At 39.8% G+C, this 27,165-nt stretch overlaps 1 protein-coding gene across 4 annotated transcripts in view; it reads left to right on the forward strand.

Annotated features, from left to right (window-relative positions):
* Nucleotides 1-27,165, forward strand: part of Pik3c2g (phosphatidylinositol-4-phosphate 3-kinase catalytic subunit type 2 gamma) — a 402,869-nt gene that overhangs the window by 159,475 nt on the left and 216,229 nt on the right. For all 4 annotated transcript variants that reach the window (XM_029563391.1, XM_029563392.1, XM_029563394.1 and 1 more), the window contains one exon: nt 7,034-7,222. In XM_029563391.1, coding sequence (XP_029419251.1) covers nt 7,034-7,222 — 189 coding nt within the window. The remainder of the gene's footprint in view (nt 1-7,033; nt 7,223-27,165) is intronic.

The following is a 27,165-nucleotide window of genomic DNA, read 5'->3' on the forward strand; positions in this document are numbered from 1 at the left end:
GCTGTGACAAAACTATGTAAAGATATAAATTTTATTCCAAGAATAAGAAATGGTTTAAACAGAGGAGTTCTGTGTTGTACATCATCCTCTTGGACACAAGTTCAAGGAAGGGTTCAAGAGACAGCGAGAACAGAAGCCAGCAGAGTAACAAGGAGGTTAATGCAATATTCTAAGCAAGAGCTCAAGATTTCCCTAAGGTGGTAGCAGTGGGTGCTATTAGAAGTGGGAGACGCTGAGGTTGACAGTTCAGAAGACATGACCTAGGTTAGAATTTGGGAATTACTCAACTGAGAAACTAAAGAACAAGGACAAGGGGATGGAGCACGCCAGATTTTGAGGTGATAACAATGGAGATTGTTATCATCTGATAGAGGCGTCTGTGTGGAGGAGCCCAGACGTGGACATAGAGTACAGTCATGGTTTGTGTTGAGTTGTTACAGTTCTGTCTGTAAAGTTAATCCATATTATTGTTTGTTTCATGTACTTCAAGCCTGTGAGGTCACTCTCCGTCACAGACTTTAAATATGCGGATCCCTCTCCCATCTCAAGGCTCTAATTTAGTGTTTTCTTTCCTGCTGTGATCTTTCCTAAATTCTTCACATGATTAAATCTGCCACATCCTTCACTGTCACCTAAATAGTCATCTGTTAGAGGGGACACCTTACTAATGAAATGGCTTCACTATCTGTCATATTTTTACACCATTACACTTACTACAGTCTATTATCATTAAGCTCCCTCATATGTTCATTTGTTTATATGGTATTTCCTGTCTTCCTCACTAATTTGTAAGAATGAGGAAATCAACAACCTTACTTATTTTGCTTTTGTTGTGTTTTGCTGATCACTATATTTCCAATACTATATTTCCAAAACTACACATTCTTCTTGAAAAATAATATGTGTAAAATAAACATGCTATAAGGACTAAAATGTCATCACACAGTATCTGCTATAAAATTACCCTTAAGACTGACAGTATTGGAAGAGCCTTATGGGCCTCATGCCCTGAATATTGACAATGCATTATCGTACTATGCCATGGTCATCTTAGCCATCAAGCACTTCTTTGCTATTTTCTTATTCATAACATAAAAGTTTGTATTCCATAACTATGCCATACATAAAGAATAATACATTTGTAATGAGACAAATTTTTAACTACAAAATCTTTCTGGAGCACAGAAAACCTGCCAGTAAGAACACCCTCAAAAAATAATGATACTCCCTCCCCAAGTAGCTGTCAACTGACAATAACTGCCCTGTAAGTGGTGGGGCCTGGAAAGCCCCTCCTTTATGCTGGAATTTTGGCTGGCTTGATCTTGTGCAGGTCTTGTACAGGTAACCACAGCTACTGTAAGTTCATACGATCAATTACCATGTCATGTCCAGAAGGCAGCATTTCATAGCTCCCCTTCCCATCCTCCAATTCTTTCCACCTCCTTTTCCATGACATTCCCTGATCCTCATTAAGGAATTGAAAAAAATGTCCCACTAAGGGCAGAACACTCAGTCTATTTTTCATAGCACTTTGACTATATATGCATCTCTAAACCTACTGCTGTCCATTGCAAAAAGAAGTTTCTCTGACCAAGGTTAGAGTAGTCCAGGTCTACAGTTAAAAATATTTAGAAGGCAATTTGGCAACATGACCATTTAAGAAAAAAGCAATATAAGTCTCTATCCTAGGGCCCATGACCTCCCCAGCCATGGACTTCTGATGAAGACTAGAGAACCAAGTATGAAATTACCTTCTCTGGAACAGGCCTCAAATATAATTTTTAAAAAATGGTTAGTCAACCTCTAACAATCTTGCCACTACTGCACCAGTGGATGCATCTTGCCTGAAATTTCTATATTGTAGAACTTTATATTGTAAGGTGCGGTGCTGGGTAAGGACCACTGATGTCTTTTCTCCCTCAGCAGCCCCCATAGCACCTTCAAGCACTATTAATGCTAACCAACAGGAAAGAAGCTTACCAGTCAGCTTGAGATTGATTTCTCTGTGTCTTGCAGCTAAGTATGTGGTGTCTTCAGCAATAGGGTCTAACCATGTAGTTATAGTGAGCAACCAAGAACATTGGCAATAACCTGTGTTGGCTGGGGAAACTTCTGACTGATTGCCCATAGGGAGGTATCCTGTGGCTTGCATTTCAATTTTCATTTAATAACCCATCTCTTCTGGGAGATGGCATTAGTCCACCCATGCAGGGTAATTTCACTGGAGCTCTTTCTATCATCTATCTATCTATCTATCTCTGTCTGTCTGTCTGTCTATCTGTCTATTTATCTATCTATCTTTTTCTATGAACTGTACATCCCAGATGTGGTTAAATATTAGTTCTGCCCATGTCTATGGGACATATGTGCATGAAATTTACATTGTAAGTGTTGGGCCTCAGGAAGCCTGTAGGGATTCTCCTTAGCATAGCTGGGCAGTTGCCAATCTGTTGAGGGCCTCATAGAAAAAAAAAGACTCAGTAAGGAAGAGTTCCCTTCCTCCTGGGTGCTTGAGCTGAGACATGTTCTCCTGTACTCAGGCTGAGACTGCCCCGTAGTGATCCTGTCTCTCGGCTTAATACACCACTGGCCTCCCCTGTGTCCATCATAAAGGTGGTACATGTTGGAACTCACAGTCCCTCATATGAGTCCATTTCCTATACTAAATCTCATTGTAAGTAATGTATCCTATAATCTCCTAGGGTTCTCTTCCTGTGGAGAATCCTGACTAATATACTTAGAATCCCAAATCAACTTTCTCCCCCTAGAACCTTCTCTTTTCTACTTGACTATGTGTGTTTTGGCTGTGACTATAGGTCACAGTAGCTGATGAGATTTCTCTAAATGAAACATCTCCTTTAAAAAAATATATGTGTGTTAAGTTATCATACTGTACTCCACAAAGATGCCTAAGTGTCATCTCTCAATTAAAAATTATAGATCTTGGGGCTGCAGAGATGGCTCAATGGTTAAGAGCACTTGCTGCTATTCCAGAGGACCTGAGTTCAGTTCCCAGCACCCATGTTAAGTGGCTCACAACTCAAGTAACCCCATTTCCAAGGGATCTGATGCCCTTTTCTGACATCTGAGGACACCCTACACACACACACACACACACACACACACACACACACACCATATATTCATACAGACATACTTACATGCACATTAAAAATATAAAATTTTAAAAATTTTGCATCTTTAAAACTTAAGTGGATTCTACTTGTTTTCTATGTCAGATTCTGTTTATGTTAATAGTGTACATGAAAAAAGCAACATTTTCTTCTGTTTCACTTAAATATGATTATTCATACACATCACAGTTCAGCTTTATCTGGACTACGGAACAGATGGAAATCAGCCTTCATGAGTCAAGTTTCTGAATAGCATTCAGTTCAGTGACTTTAGTCATTTAATATCATTTACTCCGTGGGTTAATTATTCCTTCTTTCCAATTAATCATGCAGAATCAGAGTCAGGAAATTCAGACTTGATGAGAGTCAATGCAAAGGTGCCTGTGCTATTTGTCAAAACTGAAAAGAGAAAGAAACTTTAATGTCAACCAAAAGCAGGGGTCCCAGGGGTGAAGTATATAAGGAACATTGGTTTTGAACAGTGAATACCTCTGTCTCAGCATGAAGTCTACCTAGCACTATACTAGTCCTGATGACTTAAAGAACTGAAACACAAGAAAATACATATGAAGCAATTATATTTTCAGATATGGAACAGACATGAGCTGCTGTGAGCCTAGAGATGGAAAATTTTAAAAATAAATAGTGTGTTATCTTGTGATTTTAACAAAAAGGAAAGAGACTGGAGTTTGTTGATGTGGAGGAAGGCAGAATCTTCAGGACATAACATGGGGAGAAGGAAGGCATGTAGACTGGGAGCTGCAGACATGTATACTAGAGTCCCATTAAATATTTACCTACCAGGCTGTTCATTTTCTTCCAAGGCTTTCATGTAGATGTGAAATAAATGCAGACTTCAGAAGTTGAGCGATAATGGAAAATGGAAATTCTGACCAGTGAGAATAGAGAAAGGTCACAAAACATACCAGATTTTTGATAAATAAACCGGAAAAATGCATTCTAGGAGTGAGTCTTCTCTAGATTATATGCAGATTAGTGGCTACTCTAAACCTAACTTAGTAAACCATAAAAAAACTCTAAAGAATCAAATTAGATTGCCAATAATTCAACACCCTACTAAAAACAATGAATTATTCACAGCAAAACAAAATAGTAAAATGTCCTCAACAGCATATATGAAATTGTGTAGCATGCGATCAATATGTAGAAAAATAATTGAGGAAGAATCAGAAAAACATACGTATAGCCTTTGGTGGAGTAGTCATTAATTTAAATAATTTCAGAGTTTTAAATTAGCAGAAAATGATTACAGTTCAGCTATTATAAAGATGTTTGTGAATTTTTAAAAGCTATCTGTGAGTAAAAACTTACGAGTTTTAGTAAAGAAATGAATTTTGATTTCTAACAACAACAAAAAGCTGAAAGCTTGAAGGTAGAGGTACAGAAATAATTTGTGAGGAAGTCAAAAACAGACAAAGAAAGGTAGAAATCCTCAAAACAAGGTCTGAGTGCCGAGGCTTGCAAGATTAATATCAGGCACTACAACCCGTGAGTGCTCCAGAGAGCAGCAGAGCAGTGACGTAAAAAATAGCCAAATTTTGCAGACTCAATATTAAAAGTTATTCCATAGATATAAATAGTAGAAACAATTTGACTCATTTATGAAAATAGCTTAGGGAATTTACATATCTGTTTCATGTACTATAAGTTTAGCAATTAAGAGAAATGAGACAATGACTTAAAAATAGGCAAACCGATCAGTAGAGTTCAGGGTAGGATAGAGAGCCTGGTGCCCTAGTTATATGTTCAGTGTTTGTTTCACAAAGTTACCAAGACAAGGAGCCCAAAAGAACATTTGTTGTAAATGGCCACTGTTAAGGAGCAAAGAGAGAAAGAAGGAGAAAAAGGAGGAGGAGGAGAACTGTAACAGCAACAGAAGAGGAGGAGGAGGAAGAGGAGGAGGAGCAAGAGGAGGAGGAAGAGGAAGAAGAGGAGGAGGAGGAGCAGGAGGAGAAGGAGCAGAAACTATAATGCTTACCCCAAAACCACATGTAGAAATAAGATGGATCTCATGAATTGAAAGGTAAGACCAGGAGACTCTCAGAAAAGAAAAGGAAAGGAAAGAAAATTGGGTGAACAAATGCTAGGATAGCCTAAAGAGAGAGAGAGAGAGAGAGAGAGAGAGAGAGAGAGAGAGAGAGGCAAGACATTTACAGTGGCAAAAACTGTTATATATAGCATATATAAAAATACAAATGAATCCAAATAATCCAAAGTTAAGAAGGTAAAAAGGGAAGCAGATGCCTCAAGAAAAATACAGGCCATAGCATAAGAAAATTTGTTAGACTTCAGGCAAGTGGAGATTTGAAGCAATATCAGCCAATTAAAATGCATAGTATTAAAAGGATAAATAAAATCAAGTGTCAAGAATATGGTACAACTAAACCATCAAAATCTTCAGGCCGGAATGAAAACTTTTACAGCCACCTATGAAGACAGATTCATGTCTCTTCCAAATTGTAAACAAACACCAGAGCAAACCCTCACGCCCCTCCTAGGTTCTTCCTCAGAGAAAGAAAGTATAAACATGAAAACCTGCACATGTGTGTCCATAGACCTTTTACTCATAATACCCCTTAAAAAGGAAATCATCTGTGTGCCCATCAAGTAAGAGACTATATAAGCAAATTGTAGTATATTTATACAAAGAATATTATTCAGCAATTAAAAAGAATTGACTCACTCAACAGTATGGATAATTTCAAAATCATTTTGAGTGAATATATCATAAATACAAGATTATGTTAATCCAGAATAAAAGAAATCCCAGTGTTTGCCTCTGGTGACATGGAAAAATGGTTTATATGTTGGCAGGAGCGTGGTTGCTACTTAGTAAAATTAATTGAGCTGATCCTCTGTATTTCCTTTTATGTAAATTATGCTTCTGTAGAGGCAGCATAAGAAAAGGGTATTGTTCAGTATTTGAAAACAGGAAGTTAACCAGATCAACATGTTTTAGTGATTTTTATTATTGATGAGAAAAGCAGAAACAAAACATAGAAAAATCTAAACGTGGAAATCGCCCATACATGCTGATATTTTCGTCTTATACGTGAGGGAGACTCAAAAGAAATTGTACAGAAAGATAAACTTCTCAAATCATTTCATATTTCTCCTTACTCTTCTTGGGAGATATACGCTGGGCTCATTAAAGGGCTATTTGGCAAAGGCGGAGGTCAAAGGCTGACAGGGACATGTGACAGAATCTGTCCTTCAGATGACCTGTGTGGTCTGAATGCTTCTGAGCTGGGAGCCACACATGATAAACTGTCCAAAAGTCACTGCCACATCCTAGATCGAAGTCTCTGTTCCTGGCCTGTCTCCCGGGGGAATACAGAGGGTCTAAGATGCTTGTATCAGTGAGATTTGCTTTTTCCTCTAAACTCCAGTGGATTCTGTAAACCCAGAACCACAATTCTGAGATGAAGGACTCTCATCTTTAAAAGATGCCGTTTCTTCACAGATCCACTTGCATCTAAACTCATTTGTAAAGGGAGGACAGAAGAAAACACTTGCTTGCATCTGTTGTAAACAAAACATGTTACAAGATTCACACAGATGTGATCTTCCCTAAAGGAGACAGAAATTTTGCCAACCAAAATGACGTATGTTTAAAGCGGCCAGGATAGAGGGCAGAAAAATAAATACGAATCATCTGAAATGGTTTATTTTGTTCTGCGAAGAACACAGCCAGCAGAAAATAAGCTGATGGAGTGAGCTATTAAACTCTTTTCTAGATGATGAAGGACGACTTTTCCAATACAAAACCAGACAAAATTCAATGAACCAAAGTAAGGTTTTGTACTGTGCATTTATAGCACTTATTGATACAATGAATTCAGGAAAAAATAAAGCACAATATCCTATCTCTTTTCCAGACTTTCTGAGGAGAAAAGAAGATACTTGTGGTTTTATCGTTTCTACTGCAATAGTGAGAACAGCTCCCTTCCTTTGGTCCTGGGTAGTGCCCCTGGATGGGATGAAGGAACAGTTTCCGAAATGCACGCCATCTTAAGAAGGTGGAGCTTTTCACACCCCTTGGAAGCTCTTGGTCTTTTGACTTCCAGGTAAGACTTGCCTGACAAAATGCAAGCTATTATTCGTTAGGAAGTACTTACTTGAAGAGGAAAAATATTGGACTATATAATTAGTTCAACAGCTGTTCTGTTTGTTCTCAATTTCAGTAGCTATGGCCATTAATTTCAGATAAAATACTAGTTACAAACATAAATTTCAAACACTCTAAACTATAATTGTTTCTTCACACTAAATATGCAGCCTAATTGGTGATATCGTTTCTTAAATGGAGAGTCTGGTTGCTCTCAAAGAAATAACCATAGCTGAGGTTCTAAAACAGGAGGATTGCTGTGAGTTCAAGGCCAGCTGGCCTACATAGTGAGACCTGGTCTCTAACAGAATACACCAAAAAGTAAGGAGGAGGAGGAAGAGGAGGAGAAAGAAGAAAAAAAGGATGAAGAAGAGGAGTGGGAAGAGGTAGAAGGAGAAGAAGAGAAAGAAGAGGAGGAGGGGGGAGGAGGAGGAGGAAGAGAGGAGGGGGAGGAGGAGGGGGAGGAAGAGGAGGAGGAAGAGGAGGAAGAAGCAGAAACAGAAGAACCATTCATTATCTAAATGCTTCCAACGTAAAGTACTTGCACAGGTGTAATATCTAGATGCTATTTCTTCTTTAAATATTTTATTTATCTTTTTTTAAATTTTATATGTTTGAGTGTATTGCCTGCATGTGTTATATGTGCACCCGTGTCTTGCAATACTTGCTGAGGTCAGAAGAGGGTGTTGGATCCCCTGGAACTGGAGTCATAAATGGTTGTTAGCCACCATGTCAGTGCTGGGAACCAAATCCAGGTCCTCAGCAAGAGCAGCCAGTGTTCTTAACCGCTGAGCCATCCCTCCAACCCTAGATGCTCTTTCTAATTCTCTCATGGAACCCATTTTGTGTGTCATGGTCTCAACATGACTTCTTTCACATCACAGAAAGTGTCAGTAATAAACTGAAAACAAGCCAAGTGTGGTGGCCCTCCCCTGTAATCCAGCACTCAAGGTGATGCAGGAGGATTGCCATGAGCTCAAGGCCAACCTAGGATGTATAGTGAGTTCTAAATCCACCCAGCTACAGACTCAGACCATCTCAGGACAACAGCAACAGAAATTAAGTAGGAAAAATATAACCCCTCATCTCCCTGCCTCAAAATTAAAAAAAAAAAAAATCCTTAAAACTGGGATTGTATCTGCCTTGTTTGTTTCTCCATTGCTGTGACAAAACACACTGACCACTACCAACTTGGGGAGGAAAGGGTTTATTTGTCTTACATTTCCCAGGTCACAGTTCATCAGGGAGCCCAAGGTAGGAACTCAGGGCAAGAACCTAGAGGCAGGAGCTGGAGCACAGGCCATGGAGGAACGCTGCTTATTGGCTTGCTCCCCGGCCCCTGCACAGCCTGCTTTCTTATGCATCACAGGCCCACCTGCCCAGGGATGGCACCACCCACAGTGGGCTGGGCCCTCTCACATCACTCAACAATCAAGAAGGTTCCCCATGGACATGGCCACAGGCCAGTCCAATGAAGGAAATTCCCCAGTTGAGGCTCCCTCAACCCAGGTGTGTCAAGTTGACACTAAAGCTATCCAGCACAGTATCTTTATTGAAATATGAAGAGTTTAGCTTAATAGCCTACTTGTAGTAGATGTACACTTAGCATCATGATGATGATGATGATGATGATGATGATGATGATGAAAGAGTTTATCACTTGTGTAGTCTGCAGAAATTCTAGCAGGAAAAAAAATGCCTGGGGCATAAGAACAGGCTAATGATGTCACCCTACCAAAGAGATGTCACCTGTTAGAGAGAAGCTGGCAGGTGCGGTAGTGAGAGAAGGGTCTGTGAGCAGAAGGTATTCTCCTCAGTTTCCCCTTGGTGCTCAATTCCAAGTCTGTTGAGTGCCTCAGCTCACTGCTGCTGTGAGGGCCTGTGACCTTGAGAAACAGGCAAGAACTGTGACATCCAACAATGACTGGAGTGTGAAACTGGGAGGAAAAAGATGGGGGATGGAAAAATGCAGAGACCTGTGGAAATGACTTGTTTGAGCTTATTTACAAATGATTGTGATGCTGTTGAATGGGAAATGGGGAGATCAGTGATTTTCCTATTTCTTGAAACCACTTTTAGTTTCTTTTTTTAAAACCTTTTTAAAAATTTTTTGTGTATGCGTGTATTCCCTGCATGTAGGTAAGTGCACCCATGTCGTGCAATGCCCGCGGAGGTCAGATGAGGATGTCGGATCCCCTAGGACTGGAGTTACGGACAGTTGTTAGCTGCCATGTGGGTGCTGGGCGAACCTGGGTCTTCTGCAAGAACAACCAGTGCTCTTAACAGCCGAGTCATCTCTCCAGCCCGAGTGTGTGTTTTCTAAACATCACTCTCCCCATTGACAGAAGGAAACAGTGAGTCTGAAAACTGCATCAGACACGTGTCCTGTGTTGGCAGTATGCTGGATACTGCATACTCCCCAAGACGAAGTTCAGTTCCATTTTAAGTCTCTTAGAGGTTAAAGGACCTACCTAAGTTTACACAGCCAGATAGTGGCGAGTTTGGACTTCCGACTCTACCCCAAGTCTTCTTCTCCTAGCCGAGTTCTGAAGCACTGCAAAGGAAGTTCATAAACAGGAAAATTCTGCAAGAACAACCAGTGTTCTTAACTGCTGAGCCAGCTCTCCAGCCCCTACTTTCTTAATTGTCAAGCTCCAAGCTTATACATTATCTTTTGTGATCCTCATGACAAAGGTTTATTAGTTTTATGGCTTCTATTGATTTGTGTGTGTTCAGACATTGACTTCTTCCTTTATATAGAAAGAAATATGCACATTTCCGTGTGCATACCCATTCATGTTAGTGGGCCTTTCTCTCTCTTTTCTTTCTCTCTTTCTTTCTCTCTCTCTCTCTTTCCTTCCTTCCCTCCTCTATCTCTCTTTCTTTCTTTCTTTCTTTCTTTCTTTCTTTCTTTCTTTCTTTCTTTCTTTCTTTCTTTCTGTTTTGAGGCAAGGCCTCATTGTGTACCTTAGCCTCGCCTGAATCTCACAGAACTTCGCCTATCTCTGCCTCACCTGTGTTGGGATTAAAGGTATGCTCCATCATGACCAGCTAACCTTTTTTTTTTTTCTTATATGACTTCTATAAAATATTTCCTGATCATCTCGTGTGGAACCCATCAATTCTGTCTGGTACTCTCCTCTGTTTCTCTTTGAGTCACATCTCATTGCAGTGTCTTTACATGTAACAACACATCAGATATTCACATTGTTACCCACATGAAACTGACAGCTAGTTAAGGCAAGGCAAATCACTTTAGTGTTTCTGTGTCCCAGAGGCTTAATAATAACCTGAACTTAATAACTGCTAAATATTGAATCAATTCCTTTGTGTTATCATTTAAATTGAGGTTATATGAGAGCATTATCTGTTTTTTACTTTGTATATTAAGGAATGAGGAAAATCATAATGTGGTAAGATAATCAACTGATAATTGTGTTAACTGTGTTGGGCATAGTATATCATGCTAATATTTGTAGGCTCTTTTGAGAAAGACAAATTCTTCCATCCACCTCAGTCCTAGCCCCTCTTCCTGGCTAAAATATAAAAAGGGAATCAAAATTCCACACCATTATTTTGCAAAATTCTAGCTGCTCTTAACCACTGAGTCATTTCTCCATCCCATCAAAAATCCTTAATGTTATTGACTGTTAGAAAGATACCCTCATAGGATGCTTCCTCTTACACTCTATGATTGATGGTAATCAAGGAGGCAAAGCTATTGAAAGCATTACAAAGATGTAGTGACATCAGAGCCGCATTATCAGTGGTGGGACTACGGGGCCATGCAGACAGAAGGGAGCCAGCACGGCGGTTCCTCACATGTTGGATGTAGCATTGCTATAGGAGGCAGTCATGGAAAATATGTCCATTCAAAGACTCATGCACAACTGCTCAGAGCATCACAGTTTATTAAAAAAAAAAAAAGTACAAACAAACCAAAAGTCCACCCATGAATGAATGAATAAAACGTGGTCTGTCTGTGCGTTGTCACATTATAGTGAAAGCTTACTACTGATATATGCTACTGTGTGAGTGAAACCTTGTGAACGGAACACTGAGTGAAAGAAGCCGCTGACCAAAGACCAAGCAGTGCCCATGCATGGGAAATGTGCAGAGAAAACAAATCTCTACGAGCACTGGGTCCATTCCCAGTAATTCAGGGCCTGGTCAAGTTGGAAGGAACAGGTTCAAGGGAGTACTTTTTGGTTATTGTTGCAGAAATCTGAGAATGTTCAAAAGTCATTGAATTGTGCACCTTAAGGTAAATTGCATCATGGTTGGATTATATCTTGAAAAACACAGCTTTGGGGCCCAGTGGGATGGCATAGTGGATAAGGTTGGTTGATGGCCTGAGTTCTATCCCTAGGAACCCACATAAAAGTAGGAGAGAATGGACTGCTGCAAATTGTCTCTGAGCACCTGCATACAGTGGCACTTGGCACACGTGCACACACACATGCACATTCATGTACATGCACACATACACTCATGCACATAAGTAAAAGCAATTTTCAAACTAAAATGTAAATTGAAACACCGTTTTGAATTTTCAACAAAATGTGTGGAGGAGCCCATGCCTGTAATCCTAGAACATGGGAAGCTGAGCCAGGAGGATTGCCTTGTGTTCAAGACCAGTCTGATGATGACCACACCAGCCTGGAATGCATAGTGAGACACTAAAAAAATTAACAGAAGAGCTATGAAGGTAAAAGCTATGAATCTGTAAACTGATTTAGAGTTTAATTATAGGGGGACAACTTTCTAAATCTTCCAAAGGAATTCACTTTACTAAGAAATACCTTAGTCTATATATTATCTAATGACTATTAAATGTCAATGATGTCATTTTCAAAAGTGCACAGGATTTTTTTTACAAAATCTTTGTAGAAAACAGTAGTCATACTTTGTTTACTGGCTTAATGGATGTGAGAATGAACTGGATCAACTTCTATAAGCTCTGACCCCTAATAATTAAGCCTTCTTCTCTACCTAAACAGATCCTGAAAATCTACTTGACTCAAACTTTAAGCGTATGGATCATTTTTTTAATTAGTGATTCTTAGTACTGTCTTGTTTTATTTCTCTCAATGACTCTAACAAGCAAATGCCATTATTTTTTCTAATTTTACATGCAAGGACACTGAAGCTCATAGAGGTTAAGTTGCCCTGTGTGACCCGTTTGGCTAAGAGTCAAGAGTAGGCACCCATGAAAACAGAGCTCAAAATCTCAACCTGTCCCACAATTTCCCACATGCGTTAGCAAGCATTTCGTTGCTGTGATAGACTGCCTGACACAAAGCAACTGAAGGGAAGAAGGGTTTATTTCTATTTATAATTTCAGAGGAATACAGTCCCTCATAGTGGGGAAGGCATAACCCCAAAGATCTTGAAGCTGGCCTGGTAGTCAGGAAGCAGAGACAGGCTGCAAAATCTCAACCCCCACCCCAAGGGCTCGCAAGCAAGGCTTCACAACCTCCTAAGCAGCACCATAAGCTGGGGACCAAGTGTTCAAACACATGAGCCTCTGTGGTTAAGAACCTGGACTGCTCCTACAGAAGACTTGAGTTTAGTTCCCAACACTCATGTCCAGCTGCTCACAATCCTCTATAATTCCAGCAGCACGGTGGCGGGGGGAGGGGGGGGATCCAGACACTCATGCAAATGTTCAGTGGGGTACATGCACACACACACAATTTTTTAAAGTCTTCCAACACTTGAGCCTGTGGGGGATATTTCAAATTAAACCACAATACTGCACACTAGGGTGCTTATGTACTGTATTGGTTACTTTTCTGTTGCTGTGATAAAACCCTGTGACCAAGGGAACTTATAAAAGGAAGAGTTTAATTGAGCTTATGGTTCCAGAGGAATCAGAGTTCATCATGGCAGGGAGACGTGGTGGCAGGAGGTGGTCTGAGCAGAAAGAGGAGCACTCACAGCTTGGAGCAGGCACAGGAAGCAAAGAGCAACTGGAAATCCATCTGGCAGGGCTTAAGAACTCACTAAACCCACTCCCACTGACATGCTGCCTCCAGCAAGGCTGCATCTTCTAAGATCTCTTGTATTAGTCAGGGTTCTCCAAAGAAACAGAACCGGTAGAATGAATATATATGTATAGAGATTTATCAGCTTAGCTCACAGGCTAGAGTCTGAGTAGTCCAACAATGGCTGCACCACACTAGAGAGACTCCATAGTCATTCAGTCCATGAGGCTGGATGTCTCAGTAGTCCCAATCTGGCACTGAAGGTCTGACAAATTCCAAAAGATCAGTTAGTCTTCAGTCTACAGCAGCAAGACGAACTCACCAGCGAGCGAGAAGGCAAGTGGCAAGAAGCCAGGCATTCTTCTCTGCTGTGGCCTTTTATACAGGCTGCCATCAGAAGGTAACACCCACATTCAGGGTGTGTCTTCCAGCCTCAGATGATCCAATCAAGAAGATCTCTTTCATTTCAGTTAATCCCAGATCCAGTCAAGTTGACACCCAGGATTAGCGATAACACCTCCCAAAACAGCACCACCAACTGGTGACAAAATGTCCAAATACTTGGAGCCTATGGGGGACATTCTCATTCAAATCACCAGGTATGTTAAGTTGACATCCTAAATAACTTTTTCTTGTTGCAAGCAGCACTGAGGCTGTTATCCACTGCGGTGTTTCTCCTTCACTCTGGAATCATCAGATTTTAACAGTCACAGACAAAAAGGGTTGCGCTCAAGGTGGATATCTGGTTATGGAGCTTCATTCTGGGGACATGGGTGAACCCTGATTAACTTGTAGGCATTCCAGATCTTTTCATTCTCCAGATAAGGTCACTGACAAGGTTGGACTGTTTCCACTGTAGTCGTCCTGTGACTCCCACTCTCAGTTAACTGAACTATTAAAAAACTTGAGGACAAGCTGTTTCCAGAAATAAATCTTTCCACTCCTCTAAATTCAAAAGCTAACTCTTCTGAGAACAAACAATATGTGCTTGTTAAATGAGTTGCCAGAGTTCTTCAGGGTTCTGGAATTTTTTTTTCTTCTCTCCTTCGAGTAGTCTTTTTTTTTTATGGTTTAACCTCTTTTTAACTTTTTTTATTTCTTTATTTTATGCATATGAATGTATTGCCTGCATGTCTGCAAGTGTACTATGTGTGTGCAAACCCCACAGAGGCCAGAAGAAAGCATTGACTCCCCTGGAACTGGAGTTACAGACTGTAGGCAGCTGTCATGTTTGCTGGGAACTAAACCTGGGTCCTCTGCAAGAGCAGCCAATGCTTTTAAGCACTGAGCCATCTCTCTAGCTGCTGGTTTAATCTCTCAGAATCTGCTTTGCTCCACTTCCAATTTGGAGATTTTTAATACTGGCATTTACTTCATTCTGTCTGAAGAATCACCACCTCCTTTGGGTTTATGTTAAGTGAGAGACATGGTGAAATTTAATTTACCTTGAGCAGGCCACAAGTGTTCATATTCCACCACTGAGTGCCAGCCGAATGCTTAGTAGGTACAAATCCTTCTATCATAGAAAGAGAAGCTGTCCAGATAACAGACCCAGGCCTAAGTTCTCTGACTCTTGGCAGATGGCTGTCATATTCCTGAACCCTGATGCAAAAACACCACCATTCGCTTGCTAGTAACAATAAAAATTACCCAAGAAAGTAAAAGTCAATTCAATGAAAATATTGATTTTAAAATAGCAATTCCATGGAGGCTAGAGAGAAGGTTCAGTGGTTAAGAGCACTGGCTGTTCTTGCAGAGGACCCGGGTTTGATTCCCAGCACCCACATGGTGGCTAACAACAGTTGTGACTTCAGTTCCAGGAGCTCTGCCACACTCTTCTGACCTCTACTGGCATTGCAGGATGCAGGTGCACTTAGATACATGAGAGCATACACATCAAATAAAAACAATACATAAAATATGTCTAAAAAATAGCAAATCTAAATTGGCATCAGGAGATTATAGCAGGAGCTTAAATAAAAGTTTGACAAGCCAATCTGGGCATGGTACAAGCCTCTAAGCTCAGCACTCAGGAGGCAGAAGCAGGTGGATCACTGTGAGATGGGAGACAGACTCATCTACATAGCATGTTCCAAGCCAACTGGGGCTACAGAGAGATCTTGTCTCAAAACCAAACACAACATTTTCATCATGGTACTTCCTCCTCTCATACGATCTAAAGATTTCGCTTTGCAGGGGTAGAAATGTATTTAATAACCCAGGCCTTAGCAGCCAAAACCTATATCCTTATGGAAAAAAAACTGTTTCACAACAATATCTTCACCAAACCATTCTCTTGTTTATTTTACAGATTAGTTTATACTATAGTCAGTCTTGACCAGCATTGTAAACAGGAAGAATAGAATACACAATAGTGAGTCAATTAAAACTCCCATTATTTAAATGTATAATTAAGCAGTGTATCTTTTCCATATATTGAGCAAAAATATGTGTACAGGAAAACTGTTATATACTTAATCAAAGAGGAAAAATATAAGACACAGTGATTATTGCTAAGAAAAGCACAGAATTTTTAAGGCGAGACCAACACTGGAGGTCATGTGCTCTCCAAACTATAATTAGACTAAATACTATGTGTGATATGAGCCCAAGGGAGAGAGGCAAATTATCCCCAAGAAAGTAGGGAAATGTTCACAATGAAATTAAATTCGAACTTAAAATTTTTGCAAGAAATTCTTCCAGTAACACTAGCCTGGCTATGAGGACTCAAGGCACAGTGAAAAGTTTAATAGAATTAAGTTGAAAAGAATGACAGGGTGGTCTAATAAAGATTGTTTGGGCCTTGTGCACCAGGTAGGAAGTGTTGACATTCCATGGAATTTTGTAAGACGATTTATATTACACAAGGATAATCCTAGCAACAATGTGAAGATCATGTTTTCAAAAATGACAAGAGGCATATTAGCTAGATGTCAGGTATTGGAATCATCCATTTGCAAAATCTTTCTTGGCTTGGTATCAAGAGTAGTGGAAATCCACTGAGCAGACTGAAAAGGTATTTAGAAAAAAGTGACGAAGAGAGAAGAGAGAATAATAACTTTGAAGTTATTGATTAGAATAAATGGTAGAAAATTCCATTGTGAGCTAAGACGTGGGCCATAGAAGGAAGGTAAAATGAGGTAGTGTAAGGTGAAGGGCTCTGCTTGCAGCTTGTTGATTTTTTAAAAAACTTTAATCTTCAAAGTTGGACAGATGGCTTAGCAGTTAAGAGCACTGGCTGCTCTTGCAGAGAACCCAGGTCGGTATCTAGCACCTATGTGGCAACTAACAACCATCTGTAACACTAATTCCAGGGGATGACACCCTCTTCTGTACTCCATGGGCTTTTCATGACACAGGTGCACTTACAAACATTCAGGAAAAACCCTTCTAGGCATAAAATAAAAATAAATAATTTTTTAGAGATTAGAGGAAAAAACCTTTAACCTGTGACTTTTGGGAACTGTACACTATGCAGTTGCACCGACAAATCTGAAGCTTTGAAGAGAAAAGAAATCTTGAAAAATAACATGACTTGGGATCTTTAAAGCAATGATGCAGGTCACAGAAGTAGGAGAGATCTAGGGGGGGAAAGGTATTTGTTTCAAAACTAGAAGAAATATCAGAAGTCAAAGGTAAGACTCTGGAGAGCAGCATTATAGGGACAATGCTAAAGAAAGAGAGACCAGGAAAAAGAATGTGGCCAAGTGATCAGAGGATGCTCACAAAATGGTATTTTAACATCTATAAAAAGATGTTCAAAAGCTTTAGAGAAATATTATAATTAGTTCTAAAAATAAATTAATACATTTAGAAGAAGAGTCATCACTGCTTACTAATAAGAAAAGTTATTGCTTTTTAAGTTTGTTTAATCTTGTTTTTTAATTAACAAAAATTGTATATGTTCATGAGATATTTTGTGATCTTTTGCTATATATAAGCACTGAAGAAAGATTAAATCAAACTAATAATCAAACTTAACCTTTTCGTGGTGAGAATGTTAAGGATCTATTTCTTTTGTAACTTCAGAATACATGACACGTTATTCCCAACTGTGGCCAACCTGCGGTGCAAAAAAACTGACAAAACTCACTCTTCAATCTAACTGAGCTTTTGTAACAAGCAGTGATTACTCAGTTTGATCAGCACCTCTGCTCTTTCCTTCCCAACCCCACCCGTCAACCTCTAGTGAGGGGTTTCTGCCCGTTTCTTTGGGAATTTGTTGAGGATTCTACACATAAATGTCTTTGTGTGTGTCTTTCTATGCCTCCCTGGCTATTTCACTTGGTATAATCCATTCCAGGTTCAACTACAGTTTATCCATTATTCAGCATGAGGTTTTATAAAATTATTTTAATTTTATTCTTTTATTCATGAACCACTTTTTAGAGTTTTATATATGATTACACTATATTTACATCATTCTCACCCCTCCCTCTCCCCTGCAACTCTTCCCAGAGTACGCCCTCACTCCATCCCTTTTTCAAATTCATGTTCTCTTCTTCTACCGTTATTATTGTTTTACACAGAGAGAGAGAGAGAGAGAGAGAGAGAGAGAGAGAGAGAGACTACTGAGTCCAGTTAGTTTTTCCTGTATGTACACAGAGTTAGAACTGACTAATTAGGCCTAAATGACCTATCAGGGCTCATCCCTGAAGAAAATTCACTTTCCCTCCCTCAGTATCATTGACTTCTTGTATCTCTTCAACTATGGATAGGGCCTTGTGAATGAACCATCCCCCACACCAGCACGTGTACATTGATGATGGCCTGTTCATACTAGGCACATCAGTGAGCCCTGATGCTGTTGTATTGAACAAACAGTCTCTCTTCATGGAAGGGCAATCTCCTGGAAGAGTGAAGCAGACCAAATTGCAATTGTAAAACAACAGATGTTATGACATGTGTGGTGAAGAAGTGGCTCATGACTCCAACGTCACATATAACAAAGGATCAAACTGCTTTCTGTGAGTGGGACAGTATTTCCTGAGGAAGTTACATCTGAACTCAGATCCAAAGGCTATGGTCATTTTTCCAAAGGAAATGAACTGGACAAAGGAGAGAAGTGAGAAAGAGATTTTCTGGGGTGAGGGTTCCTAAATAAAAACAGGTCTTGGGACAGCAGTTATACTGAGGAAGTTGATTGGGGCAAGGGGAACCAACATGGTAATATGAACCTGATGGACCATAGCATGTACTTCTAAACAGGATCACCATTTGCGGCTTGGACCTTAATCTAGTAGCAGCAGGAAAACATAGACTGTTCTGAGAGAGAAAAATAAAATCGTTCTGTTCCTGTGGTTATTTTAGACAGGGTCTCACTATGTAGCCATGGCTGGTCCACAACTTGTTATATAGATCAGGCAGGTCTCAAGCTCACAGAGATCCACCTGCCTTTGCCTCCCCAGTACTGGGATTAAAGACATGCACCAACCATGCCCAGCAGAGATGACTGATTTTTATCTTTTAAAGGTCTTGCTGTTTGCTGACTGAGGCACAGATTTGCTGAGAAAGGCAAATGCAGATGGGAGAAGGCCAGCTGGGAAGCTGTGGAAATAGCCCAGATGTCAGAGAATAACAGGGCAACCTGGGAGGTGGGGTGGTGCTGTCATGAAGACTAGCATGAGAAAACCCTTTGAGGTAATGCCAAGCACACTGAAAATTATTGAAGAGAAGTCAAAGATCAGATCTGCATCTCCGTCTTACATAAACAGGTGATGGTAGAAATATCCACCAAGATGGGGTGCGCTAAGTGACAGATTTTAGAAAAACCACCTTTATTGTTTAGGTTGGGATATGTTGGCCTGAGTTGTGATTGAAATGGCTGAATTTAAAATCTGGTCATCCAAACAAATAATGTAAGTTACAGACCTCAATTTGGACATCAGTCACAAGATGTGATTTAGGAGTGTATGCAGATTTGCTTCCAAATAAAGCAGAAGGTAGAAACATCAGAGCCTTGGTATTTGGACTCATGATCTGTTATCCCTTTATAGCATGTCATGGCACTTGGCCATCTCATCTGTTACACATCAAATACAAAAATCTATGTGGTACATTAAGCATGCCACTTGCTTTATGTCAATGATATGTTAAAGCCTGGCCATCAAACTGCTAACATAGAGAAACAAAATCAACTACTCTTGAGTTCAAAACAGTCATTTTAATTAGCTAATATTTTGACTACATTGTTACTTAATTCCCAAGGTCTGTACATAAGCCCCTAGCCCATCCATCTCAGTTGCCATGTCTCCTTGGGTTTGGGATTCATTATTACTGCTTTTGGTCAATGCTCCATTCGAGTTTAAGTTTCACAGCTCACTATTTATATTAGTTACTTCTCAATTGTTGTGATAAAATACTATAACCAAAAGCAACCTAAGGAGGAGTTTATTTTGGCTTACAGTTCCGGGGGATAGAATCCATCATGGTGGGGAAGGCAACCTTCATAGGAAGGGAAGAGAAGGCACAATGACAGGAGCAGGAAGTTTGCTAATTATATTTCATCCACACACAGGAAGCAGAGAGAACAGAAAGTAGGGCCAGTCTAGAAACCCCCAAAGTCAACCTCCCAGTGATATACTTTCTCAAGCAAGACTGGATGTACCTCCTAAAGGTTCCATAACCTCCCCAAACAGCACCACCAACTAGAAACCAAGGATCCAGATACATGAGTCTATGGGGGATATTTCTCATTCCAACTACCAAGCTATTGTATGTCAATATTGATCCATTTAATTAATTAATTTTTATGTGTATTGGTGTTTTGCCTGCGTGTAAGTGCACCCATGGGTGCAATGTCTGTGGATCCCAGAAGAGGGAGTTGGATCCTCTGGAACTGGTGTTATAGACAGTTGTTAGCCACCATGTGGGTGCTGGGAGCTGAACCAGGTCCTCTGTAAGAACAGCCAGTGTTCTTAATTCCTGAACCATCTCTCTATCTCCAACATTGATCCATTTAGAATAAAATTAACTAAGTAACAAACCCAAGTTAGTCGTGCAGTTTTATGTGTGGACATGATAATTTCTAGTCCAAAGATCAAAAGGCCTTAGAAGTAAAGTAGAAAGCTTCCATTCTAGAACTCTGGGCATTTGGATTCTGGTTCAGAGTCAGCAAATGTCCTTGGGCAAACGGCTTCACCTCTGTGAGACTGAGACTTTTCCTCTGCTTCGAAAGGGGATTGCGCTGGCTTTCCAAGTTTGCTTAGTCTCTGATATTCTGTAACCACAAAACGCTCCTTGAATAAGCATGAATTATTCAGTAGGCCGAGGTTCTCAATCACCTTAAGGAATCCTTATTCATCATTTGCTTAGAAAAAAAAACCCTTCTGTCAGATCTGATTGCTTTTTATTCTAGATACATAGCGGAGATATTCATATTGGCATTTTTCTTCCAAACTGATGCTGCCTGTGTCATCAGACTCAAAAACTATTGGAGAAGCACTTCTGTCCGTCTGATGGTTTTCTAATTCTAGTCTGACATTGAAGCTTTTAGCTATGATATAGCCTCCTGGCATTCTGCATGAATTCTTGCTGTGTATTCTGAAGGCATGACGTTTCTGTTAGACTTAAATTTGATCTCAGATCTCTTTGCTTTTTGGTTTACTCACAATTGCTTATTTTTAAAGGCTGGTATTTGTCATGCTGTGTTTAGCTCTCGCCTTTCCCTTCAGAAGTTCTTTGAGCAAGATGTCCCCATGTCATTCTGTGAACTAGGAGAGGAACAAAAAATAAAAACAATAAACGGGGAGAAACAGTAAAAGAGTAGAAATGACAAAAATATGTCAGTGGGATAAGTTAAAGAATGCATTTTTCCATTAAAGTTTCATTCCACGAGATCACCAGCTTTGTTGAAGGCGTTCTGAATCGTCAGTGACATATCACAGCCAGGAAAGGGATTGAAAAGTTTGGGAAACAGAGAAAAGGAGTAAATACTATTATACCTGAATGTTGGTCAGGTGACCTCAAAGCCAACCAAGAAACACATATCAGTGTGCTGCTGTCTTAGGAACAAACCAGAGATGCTAATTCTTTTCCTTGTCGATCACAGCAGAGCTTTCGCAAGGTCATAATTATTTCCATAATAATCCTAAAACGGCTTTTACCACACTTATCAGAGGAGAGTTAAGGTTTCCCTAGGTTACATGATTCTCAATACTACAACAGATTTGATGCAAAAAAAAAAAAAAAAAATCAGAGGCCCAGCTGTCTTTTATTAAGCCAGACATTGAACATCTGTGAAAAAATGTAAAATAATATCACTTTCCTCACCAAATATTTTCTTTGTCTTTGAAAATATGGCTTTTCATTGAAATATGGTATGTACATTAACAGGGAATGGGAATATCAATGTTATTTTTAGTGACTTGTTAAATATCTTAAATCAGCTAATTTTATTTCTACATTAATTATTGATAGATATGACTTTATTTTTTGAAGAACCACCTTTTGGTAATCTTCAATAATTTTTTTTTTTTTTTGGTCTTTTTGAGACAGGGTCTCCCTGCAGCCCCAGCTGGCCTGGAACTCACTATGTAGACCAGGCTGGCCTTGAACTCACAGAGATCCGCCTGCCTCTGCCTCCCGAGTGCTGGGATTAAAGGCGTGTGCCACCACGCCCGGCCTAATCTTCAATAATTTTTAAGAATGTAATAGTGTCTTGAGACCCAGAGTTAGAGAGAACTGCAGTTATAAACAAGTCCTGAAAGCTGGTCAGATCTTGACTCCCTCTAGAACCAGGGTTACCCAAACACTTGGTCCTCTTCCTTCCCTTCCAAGACAGCCACTCCATCCTCTCCGTATGACTCTAAATCAGTTATATTTATCCTACATTGTTTGCAAGTGAGCCGAACAGCTTCAGTTGTCAACCTTACACACCTGGGAAGAGGGAGTCTCAGCTGGTGAATTTCCTCTGTCATTCTGACCCATGGCCATGTCTTGATTGCTTAGTGATATGAGACGGCTCAGCCCACAGTGGGTGGCGCCACCCTTAGGAAGGTGATCCTGGTTGTATAAGAAAGCAGGCTGAGCATGGCCAGGAGAGTAAGTCAGTACGCAGCGTTCCTCCGTGGCTCAGCTTCAGTTTCTACTCCCGGTTCTTGCCTTGATTTCCTGCCTGAGTCCCCTCCCTGATGGACTGTAAGTCTTAAGGTGAAATAAACCCTTTCTTCTCCAAGTTGGCTTTGGTCACATCAATAGAAAGCAAACTAGACCACAAGTTGGTATTAGGATCATGTGATATTGCTGTGAACAACCTGGCTATGCTGTTTTGGGGAGAATTGTGGAAAGGTTTGGAACTTCGGACTGGAAAAGCTGTTAAGTTTCTGTTGCTTATTGAGCTGGTCTGTGGATGCCTGGATTATGATGTTGAGAAAAATGGAGGTGGTGGAGGCCAGGCCTGGGAACTTGAGGAGGGAAGTTTCAGGGCCCCTCAAAGACTCTATTTGGGCAATTTGTGTGATATTTTTTGGATTAAGAATATGTGAAGGAAATCTTTTGTTTTTTACTAGGACAACCTATGCTGGTTATCTGAGGTTGAAAAATAAGCTGTGTTTACTGAGACCAGCATCACTGAGGTGAAATCTTCTGGGATTCACTTCCTCAGGTCAGCACACAGAAGCTGTGGTCCAGAGGGACAAAAGCTACATCTCAAGCTGGAAGCAGAACTTACTAATGTGTAAGAGTCTCCCATGTGGCAGTGATTTTTAAGGCACAGAGGGATCATGGAGAGCAGCTGAGAATTGACACTGTGAGGCATGGCTGGAGTCTCCCTAAAGAGAGTAAGGAGAGGTCATTGGTGAAGGAGCAGCCTCAGTAGCAGTAGAAACCCCAGGATCGAATGGGGTCATGTAGAGAATGTGAGGCTTGGCACCATGTGAGGTTGATGAGGACACTGGTAAAGATGTACCCACAGCTGTAGAGGAGATGCCAGAATGTTGGAGATGCCAAGACAAGGAGAGTGGTGGATTTGAAGTGGAGTTGGCCTGAGCCTAGGAGACAAGCCTATTTGTTCTGTGAATGGCAAAGTCAGAGAACTGGAGCTGTTTGAGCCTTTTGGAGAACAGGAAATCATAAGCTATTCCCAGATATCAGACATCGAGCTATACTGCTGGACTTTGGTTTTGCTTATGTGTGCCCTGGTTCTTCCTTCTTGAAATAAGAAAGCTTCTTTTGGATTTTGCAGGAGTCAGCATTTAAAAAAGACATGGAATTTTTAAAGCGTTTAAATTTTTTAAAGACTTGGACTTTTTAATGTATTATGTTTTATATTTTGATGTTAATATTAACATGAGGTCTTGGGCACGTGAAATGGAAAGGTTACCATTTAATAACTATGTTGTATGTGTCAAGTTGACAAGGGGTCAATTCTGCTTGATAGCTTCAGTTGTTAAGTTTACATACATGTGTAGGGGGATCATCAATTAAGGAATTCCCTCTATCGGATAGGCCTGCGGGCATGTCTATGGGTATTTTCTTGATCATTGAGTGATGTGGGAAGGCCCAACCTACAGTGAGTGGTGCCACCCCTGGACAGGTGATTCTGGGTTATATAAGAAAGCAGGCTGAGCACAGGCCAAGGGAGCAAGCCTATAAGCAGTGCTCTTCCAAGGTCTGTACTTCAGTTCCTGTCTCCAGAGTCCTGCCCTGAATTCCCACCTGGCTTCCCTCCATAATAGACTATAAGATGTCAGAGGAAATCAACCCTTTACTCCCCAAGTTGCTTAGGTCAGTATTTTACACAGCAATAGAAAGCAAACTAGAACAAGACTGGAGAGATGCCTCAGCAGTTAAGAGCACTGGTTGCTCTTGCAAAAAACCCAGGTTTCATTCCTAGGACTCACATGGCAGCTAACAACTGTCCATAACTCCAGTTCCAGAGGATCTGACACCTCTTCTGGCCTTGCTTGCACAGGTGTGCTTACATACTTTCAGACAAAACACTCATTCACTTAGATTAAAAAAAGATTTTTAAAAAGAAAGCAGACTACAACAGCAAGATAAGGTGTTGATATTTCATTAGAGTTTCTTTGAAAAATATTCATTCTGACATTAAAGAATTTTATTTAATCTTTCACATTTTGAATTTTTAGCCATGACTCTTTGATTGTTTACACCAGTCTCAAAACTTATCCTGGAAAAACTTTTCTCCTTTGTTCACGAGACAATGGACCATATTTAATTTTTAGGTAATTTCTTAACAATCAAGTTAAAGTGTTATATTTATGTTGGCCATGAAATGTTATCTTTTAGCACATTCCAGAGAATCATTGTTAGCTCAGTTCAGAGGCCAATACACTAAACCATCACCAAGAGTGGAGCTTTGGTTTGGCTCCATTGCTCAGACATTTAGAACCTAATTCTGTAACTAACTTTTCCAGAGATGAACCTTTAGAAAACAATGAATCACCTTAAGGAAGTGATTTCACACAACATTTGTTGAGCCTCATTAAAAAGCAGTTCTTTTTTGTAAGTGAAAATTTCCTTCATCTTATACAATCTCTGTCCCAATAAATAGAAGCATTTCATGGATGCCATCTTCTTCATATATCAAGTCATGACATTTGAGGATCAATTTCCTGATTGATTATAAAGACACTTCTTGCAAATGAGCGAGGAAGTGATTGGTATTACCCTATGGCTCTCCTGGTGGTGCTTTTGTGAGGAACACAAACTCAAAGTTTAACATCGACTGTGCAGTCTCAAGGATAATACCATTGCCAAAGAGTGTCTCCTGCTTCCTATTGGCAAGAATTGTATGTGTGTGTTTCAAGCAAATCAAAGCCTTGGGAAATTCAATGTAACCTGGCTTATGGAAAATTCAAAATGGATTGCAGATCTTCTGTTACATATGACATTTCAGTGTGCAAATATCACACCAAAGTCAGAGAAACCCTGTGGGTAACCCTCACCTCACTGAGGAGCAAGCTCCTGAGCAGGAAATGCCAGCCGGTACCTCCCCACAGAATTTTTAAATAATTTCAGACATCACAGATAAGAAATGCCAGGATTTGCAGAACATGTTTGTCCATTGATCTCTCCCTGACTTCAGGGGTACTGAGAAAACAAACACATCCTCCAGAGGTCTGTTCTGTTAAAGGAATACTCCAGATTAGCTAAAAATAAGGTGCCTGTCTTTTCCACACAATGACATTCCTTCTTAAAAAGGCCTTAAGAAAACCTTCTTAACATTTGGTGCTTTTTTTTCCTAGTTCTGGTAATGAATTTGCAGTTATTCACATATGCTCATTAGTTTGTTAGATGAGACTTCCTTTGAACTATACATCAGTTTTCCAGTAGACTTGAAAATAGTTTAGACATTTAAAGTCATCAGTGAAACTTCCCTTGGGATATTTGGTATTACTATTTTGATACTCTATATTTTTATTAAGAATAATGATATTCAGAATTGGAATATATTGGAATTTCATAATTTACTTTCTACACTAAAATAGTATTATGCTGCATAAATATTACATAATAATTTCTTATAATTAAATATTCATTGCTTTATTTAGTGGCTGTGTATAATCTACTACGTGATCATAGTATATTTAACCTAACTCTTTTTAGACATGTATTATTTCCAATGTTTTTACATATACATATCTTCATACATATTTATGATTATATCTTCAGGATATAGACTAATTTGTTACATCAAGAATAAGCAAATCTTGGAACAGTGGGATGACTCAGCAGATAAAGGTGCTTGCTGCCAAGCCTCACAATCTGAGTTCGATCCCTGGGTCTCACATAGTAGGAGAAAACAGATTCCCACAAGTTGTCCTATGACCTCCTCCACACAAAAATAAATAAATAGGTATGTAAATAAATGGGTAGAAAGATAGGTGTAATAATAAAAAAGTAAAATAAGAATAAACAGCCCGAAGGCATTTTTGTTTCATTTTAATACATCACCACATACTGCCTATATTGCATAAAAGAGCCCTTTTCCCCAGAACTTCCTCACCCAGCAAGCATCTCTTAACCTGCCGACTCCTCCTAAAATAGTCAAATGCAAGTGATTCTTGGATATGTTTGAATGTCAAGTGAGTCCTTAATCGCATCCCAGGATATCATGTGGTTATTTCCAATTTCTCTCTCGATTTCTTTCTGAACTTCAAGCAGTGGTGATGACTAATGAGACATCCTTTCCATCAAAGTACAAGAGCGTGCTCCCAAGAATTCACATGTACAATTTTCCTTTTGGACTGGACTGTACAGGTGTGAATAGCTTTGTGTTTTCCATTGTCTGAAGACCTTGGAAGACATCTTCTGTTACCTCCAGATGTGACTTTTGCTTATTCTTTTGACTGAGAGACAAAAAATCCTGACATTTATATAGGTAGGATTTATAGACTCAGACCTACTGCAACAAATCCAAATGTTCTCAGTGCATAGCAAGAAGTGACTTGACTCTGGAGAATGATTTTCAACACTGTTATCATGATCAATACATTTTGATTAATCACCATAATACAGAGACATGATGCTAAATCCTAGAAATAAGAAAATGCAGTAAACTTTAACCTCAGTTCAGTCACTCATAAAGAAATGAAGAAACATATCTTTAATACTTTATTTACTATTTTTATTTTATGTGTATGAATGTATTGCCTGCATATATGTGGTGCACCCATGTCCTACAATGCCCACGAAAGTCAGAAAAGAGTGTCCAATTGCCCTGGTACTGGAGTTACAGACAGTTTTCAGCTGCAAGAGCAGCCAGCACTCTTAACCAGTGAGCCATCTCTCCAACCCCAAAGACACATATTCTTAAAATAATAGTAAGTACTAGTATTTGTTAGCCAGTAAGAGTGAACAAATCAGTATCTCTGGAGTGCAAAGAAATGATTACTAACCATAATCGCATTCAGAAGGACTCGAGCACATCTATGAGAATGTGTGTGCAGGT

This window comes from Nannospalax galili, unplaced genomic scaffold, assembly GCF_000622305.1.
Source record: "Nannospalax galili isolate Female #2095 unplaced genomic scaffold, S.galili_v1.0 scaffold1230, whole genome shotgun sequence".
Classification (NCBI taxonomy): Eukaryota; Metazoa; Chordata; class Mammalia; order Rodentia; family Spalacidae; genus Nannospalax; species Nannospalax galili.